Raw genomic sequence first — 6412 nt, 5'->3', positions numbered from 1 at the left:
GAATCCCCACTTCAGGAAGACTGCAAAAGAGCCACGAGGGCCAGCCAAAGCCCCGGGCAAGAGTGGAGCCACGAGAGCAGGTAAAGCCACTAAACAAGTACTATCCCAGAGAGGAGATTCTGGCTGACATCATATTATGGTCCTTTCAGCTTTGCAGAGTATTTTCTTATTGATCATTTCAGGTCATCTTCACAATACTCTAGAAAGGTCTAGAAAGGAAATAGTATTTACATTTATTAGATGAGGAAACTGAGGCTCTGAGAAGGGAATGACTGACTTAAGGCTACTCTGTTGGCCGGTGGCAAAGCAGAATTTCAGTCTTCCAGAACGACCCTGAGGCTGGGAGGCAGAGGCTCCCAGACTGGGATAAATGGGTGAGTTTATTGAAAGGTTCCATTTCATGGACACAGAGAAAAGAAATTGATCTAATAATAAGATGAAAAGGCCCCTGTCCCAGTATATTTTCAGGTAAAATAAAAAGGAACAGAGATAATACCAGCAGATGCCCTGATCACCTAGTGTAATCCCAAAAGCAAACTATTTTTACAGAGTCCAAGATACCATCTGTGAAGTTAGGGAAAAGGTCATCTCAAATAACTGTGGGTCAGGAACTGAACAGCCAGCCAACAGTGAGTGAAAGATTCATCCAGGGCCAAGAAAGTGCGCTAAGAGGACAAGAAGACTCTAAAGGAGAATGTGAAGAAAACATAAGATCCAGGTTTTCACCAAAGATGAGGAACATGAAGGACGTAGCAGGGGGTCTGGCATAGAGCTAATGACTAATAAATGTTAACTGCTAGTAGTAGTAGCAGGCATAGAGCAGTACTAGTAATAGAAAGCTATGTCCTTCCTCCAAGTTGTAGCCAAAAAAACAAACAAACAAAAAAAAAACCCCAAACTCAGTTCATGGTAATCTAAACTGCTACTCAATGATGAGGGCAGATGTCTGTCCTCAACCTGGTTTGGGTTTTAATCCTCACCCGAGGAAATTTTTCCATTGATTTTTAGAGAGGGAAAGACAGAGAAACGCATCGATTGGTTGCCTCCTGTATGTGCCTGACTAGGGCCCAGGCTTGGGAGAAGCCTGCAACCAAGGTACATATCCTTGACCGGAATCGAACCCAGGATCCTTAGGTCCGCAGGCTGACACTATCCACTGAGCCAAACCAGCTAGGGCTGTCCTCAACCTTTTATTGGCACCATCTTCAACAGCTGCCATGCTCTATTCTGTGAACAGGTAGCCTAACACACTCCAGAAGAGGCAGGTAGAGTAGAGGAATCTGTGTGGGGATGCTGGGAGAGCCTGTTTGTGTTCTTTGGCCAAACCCATATGCAGGAAGCACGTGGACCATCTCCAGCCCTGAAGAACCTCCCTCTACCAAGGACCCCACCCTAGTCGCCTGAAGCCAGGACAAGTCCACAGGTAACCATCAAGACAAAGTCACCAGCCTACCTGTCATCCCCCACAGGCTGTCCCACCCTCCTTCAGTCCTTACACATATCCAGGCCACAGACCCCAAAGCCTAGCTAACTGGCTTAAGAAGGGACATCATTAGGAAGAAACTGAAGAGGGGACAAAGCTCGATGGCTCCATCTTCCACCCTCCGCTCCCACAGGCTTAGGCCTCTCCCTGCTGGTCTTTCCTTCCCTCTTTCCAAGGATTGCTAGAATGATTTGTTCTGAACAGCGACAGGTTTATAGGTTAGCCGACACCTCCGCTCTGTGGAATTTTAATTAACTTCTCCCATCGTCAATATGCTAAAGGAATGGGGCCTCCATTCTCTGGGGTCAGCAATGTGTTTCGGGTCCTGCTATATCAGCCGTCAAATTGAAGAATTAATGACGTGACTAATCGGCTCTAATTCTTTAGGAAGAAAAAAATTTGAGAGGGAGTTGTGGAAGGGGGCAGGAGGAGGGATGCAGGCTCCATTGGGTGAAGAGAAAAAAGGAAGGGGGCTGAGCAAAGGGGGGAACTGACTCTCCCATAAAACAAATGACTGACTCAAACCCAGTGTTGGAGGGTGGCAGCCCTACAGCTTTCCTACTGATCATCTAGATGGGGAGTGAGGGATAAAGGAAGTGGGGAAGACCCTAAGTAAACACTGTGACAGAGCAGGTGCAGGAGAGGGCATCAATGCACCCTGCTGAGGAGGAGAGAGGCTCTGCCTTAGTCCAAGAGAGCCTAGACTGAAAGCAGAAGTTAGAATGCAAGCTCACTCATTCATAGATAAAGCTAGGAAATACCAGTCAGGCCAAAGGTAGGATAAAGCCACCATAAAAAATCTGGCACTGCAATGCCTCTACTGTACATATACATCTTTGGATGAGGGCCCAATGGCACACAGGTCCCAAGCTCTCCTAATGACTCAATGCTCTAAGGCAGTGGTCAGCAAACTGCAGCTCACAAGCCACATGCGGCTCTTTGGCCCCTTGAGTGTGGCCATGAAGTTTCAACTGCACTGTACGTGCGTGCCCACACGTGGTATTTTGTGGAAGAGCCACACTCAAGGGGCCGCAGTTTGCCGACCACTGCTCTAAGGGATTCTCCAAAGGACATTTCCCAAGGGGAACAAGCCACTGATGTGTTATGAGAGCAGTTGGGCTGGTGCTGTCACCTCCCAGAGGTGCTGAGAGGCCTCTGCTTTGGTAACAACCCCAAAGGGCATCTCTTCCAGGAGAGACATGGCTGTCACAGCTGGACTCAGTTACCTTCTAACATAGTATCTCTTCCTTCACATTGCTGGGCTAGATGCTTAGGAATTTGGTTCCTAGAAGGTTATCTCAACCCAATGCTTAGAGGATTTCTAGCCCAACTGACCTTGTAAAATAAAAGCATTATTAGATGAGACATATCCACAATGTCTCCCTTACCTGAGTAACGGGCTGATAGCAATGGACCAGACTCGGTCTTCAGTCTGGATGGTGTGTAAGCACTGCCCAAGCCGGCCTGAGGCCAAAGACCATACCTGGAAACAGGAGAGAAGATGCTCTCGTTGGCATTGCCTGGAATTGGGGTGGGGTGACTGTCCCTGGGCAGGGGTAAGGAGGGTGGGAACGGAGAATCCTTTCTGTCCTGTATACACAGAGCGCAGGGTATCAGCAGAGGTGCCGCTCTGGCTTCTGGATAGCCTACCACCCAAACAGACCTGGCTCCCAGTCCTAACCAACCTCTTTTACTTCCACCCAATACAGCTCTTACTTCCCAACCAATTTTATACCAGGGAATCCGAAGTTCCACATTCCTCAGCTGAGACTTGACCGAGATGAGCAAGTAGATTGGGCTCGCTTCTCTTAGCACCTTCCCCGTGTTTGTGGATTTTCCTCTCTCCTATCTCTCACCAAGATTTTACTTTGGGAAGGTAGGAGGAGGGAGAAAGATCAAGGCACAGTATGGAAGGATAGAGATAGAATTAGAGTAGAACTAGAGAAAGGAGTAAAAAGAAAGATGCAAGGGAAGGAAAGAACGGAAGAAGAGAGACTTCAAAGTAGAAAGGTAGTGTGTTGTTTGTTTGTTGATAATGCCCAGGATTCAATGCTATTCATGTCAGCACGGAATTTAGCACCTAGTGTCACCAAAAGTAGCAGAAAAGCTTAACTCTTTTAAGCTTCCATATCTCTTACAGGTTAAAAATATTGCTTGGAGCACATTATCTGGTCCCTATCAGTCAGGAATGTACATTAGCAGCCACTCTGGGCTTAACTCTAATCAACACTCACAGAGCCCTCTCAGCATTCAGTGCATTTAGAAATCTCCCATTAAGCACAAGGCCCCCCTACCTCACCCTATCCCAGATGACACACACAGGGAAATAAGCCTCTAACTAAACAGAAAGGAAACCTCAAATATACAGAGCAGTCCCCAGACAGCAGCCACGGAGGGATCCTGAGGCAGCCAGATGGACCAATGACCTCTCAAGGTCCCTGCAGTGCTATAAGGGGAACACACAAGTCAGTTCGGGCCTTAGATGGAAGAACTTCCAGGAAACATTCCTTGGGCTTAAGGGGTGGGTAATGGAGTGGGGGTGGTCCTGCCTCCTTAGGGTCACATGATATCTCTTCCCTATAAAAGGAGAAAGTGTTTTAGATTTTGTGTACATGATGGAGGGAAGAGGGTATGACTTACTTTTCTCAAAATAGGGAAAAGAAAATAAATTTAAGAAGATCCTGGATGGAAAAGGGCAGAAAATAAAGGTAAATACCACAAATTTCTTGGAGTGCCATGACTCCAGCTTACTCTTCTGGATCTGCAGTCAGGGCTCTCTGGTAGTAATAGATGCACTTCTAATGTCCTCTCTTAGATGGCCCAGATTGGAAGAGAGGTATTCCTTTTCCCGGATGCAAACCCTCTAGAAGGCATGTTCTTGCATGGGTGGTGGGAAGACACAAAGGGCTCTGATTAGAAAACCTACGGGAACACCTGAGGCCTGAATTCACCAGTGCCCTCCAGGGAACAGGCTGGTGGTGGATTCCTAGATTGTGCAAACCACAGAACAAGGTTCCTAGTCTCCAGAAGTGGCTTGGGAAGTATGCTGCCAATTCTGAGCATCACCTTGGGAACATGGCCCTCCTGATCAGCCCCAGCAACACACCATCCCCCGGAAACATAAGTGTGCTGATCACATCTTCATCCTCAGTGGCCAAATCCAAAAGAGACCCATCCCCTGGAGAAGACAGAACTCAGTGGGAGTAGACCTTGATACAGTCCTTTTAAAAAGCAGTTGGCTGTATATATCAAGACTCTTAAAATGACCAAAGCCTTTGACTGGGTAATTCTATTGCTGAGACACTATCCTAAAATAATTATCCCAAAATGAAGAAAAACCTAAATGATAAAACTATTCCCTGCAGCCTGTGGTAGCAGAAAGTACATACATGGGCTTTGGAATCAGACAAATCTGGGTTGAGTCCTAGTTGCTACTTATTATCTCTAATCTTATAGATATTTCATAACTTCCTGGCCTCAGTTTCCTCATGCGTAACATAGAAATAATACCTATCTTTCAGGGTTGCAGTGTGGAAATAGGAAGATATGTATAAATTATCTTGCACAGTAGCACAGTATTTGGTAGGCATTAGCCATCAATAACAGTGACTCTTAATACTATATGATAATAACTAGATACAAATATCCACTAGGAAAAACAGTGACTAAATTATGGTAAATCCATTGTGAAGCCATTAAAGACGACACAAACAATTTATAATAATAATGGAAAACCTTATAAAATAAACTAGATATACCAGTATATATATATATAGTGCTTAGTACAGTGCCTGATTACATCCTGTATTGTTACAAATCAAAAAAGCAACCCATGCATTGAAAAATAACTAAAAGGTAAAAAAAAAAAAAAATTTCAAATGTTCCCCTCTTTATAAAGTCTCCCCTCCCAATCCAGCCATGATCCCTCCATCCTCTGAACTTTCTGGCTCTTTCCATAGAGCCTTACACTTCAGTCTTTAGCCACCTCTGATCACCTTCATAGTGCACACGTGTCTCAGTACCACTTGAGGAGAGAGATTATATCTTCCTCCTCTTTGAAGAGCCCTGATGCCTTGTATAGACACATATCAAAATGAATGAAATAGAGAAAAAGGAAGGCATGAAGGGATGGTCAGTACCAGCCCAGGCCCACCAAGAACATAAGCTACCGTCCTGTCACATCTGAAGGTGAGACCAGCCCCACTAAAGCCCAGAGAAGCCACCCACGCTAAGTCACAGGAAGTTAGAAACTAGAGTTGGGAGGGGAAGGAAGGGGGCTTTCTGGGCAGTTCCTTGCTCAGCAATTTTCCAAAGAAAATGTTTTTGTTTCCTTCACCCCAATAAAACAAACCTCTATCCTAAGACACAGTACATATTTAGGGAACTCCCTCAAAACGGGCTATAGATCAGTGGTTCTCAACCTGTGGGTCGCGACCCCTTTGGCAGTTGAACGACCCTTTCACAGGGGCCGCCTAAGACCATCCTGCATATCAGATATTTACCTTATGATTCATAACAGTAGCAGCATTACAGTTATAAGGTAGCAACGAAAATAATTTTATGGTTGGGTCACAACATGAGGAACTGTATTGAACCTCCTGGGCTCAGTTTCCTCATGCGTAACATAGAAATAATACCTATCTTTCAGGGTTGCAGTGTGGAAATAGGAAGATATGTATAAATTATCTTGCACAGTAGCACAGTATTTGGTAGGCATTAGCCATCAATAACAGTGACTCTTAATACTATATGATAATAACTAGATACAAATATCCACTAGGAAAAACAGTGACTAAATTATGGTAAATCCATTGTGAAGCCATTAAAGACGACACAAACAATTTATAATAATAATGGAAAACCTTATAAAATAAACTAGATATACCAGTGTACATTGGGTATCTAAAATATATTATAAGAATAATTACG

General features: G+C 44.8%; 1 protein-coding gene across 3 annotated transcripts in view; it reads right to left on the bottom strand.

Annotated features, from left to right (window-relative positions):
• FBXW4 (F-box and WD repeat domain containing 4) overlaps positions 1 to 6412 on the bottom strand; it is a 69628-nt gene that overhangs the window by 51106 nt on the left and 12110 nt on the right. For all 3 annotated transcript variants that reach the window (XM_006756521.2, XM_015559319.1, XM_015559320.1), the window contains exon 5: positions 2872 to 2966. In XM_006756521.2, the coding sequence (XP_006756584.2) occupies positions 2872 to 2966 (95 nt within the window). The remainder of the gene's footprint in view (positions 1 to 2871; positions 2967 to 6412) is intronic.

The sequence above is a fragment of the Myotis davidii genome, unplaced genomic scaffold (genome assembly GCF_000327345.1).
Source record: "Myotis davidii unplaced genomic scaffold, ASM32734v1 scaffold332, whole genome shotgun sequence".
Taxonomy (NCBI): domain Eukaryota; kingdom Metazoa; phylum Chordata; class Mammalia; order Chiroptera; family Vespertilionidae; genus Myotis; species Myotis davidii.
The sequence above is the reverse complement of the archived record's forward strand: the minus strand, read 5'-3'. Positions and strand labels throughout refer to the sequence as shown.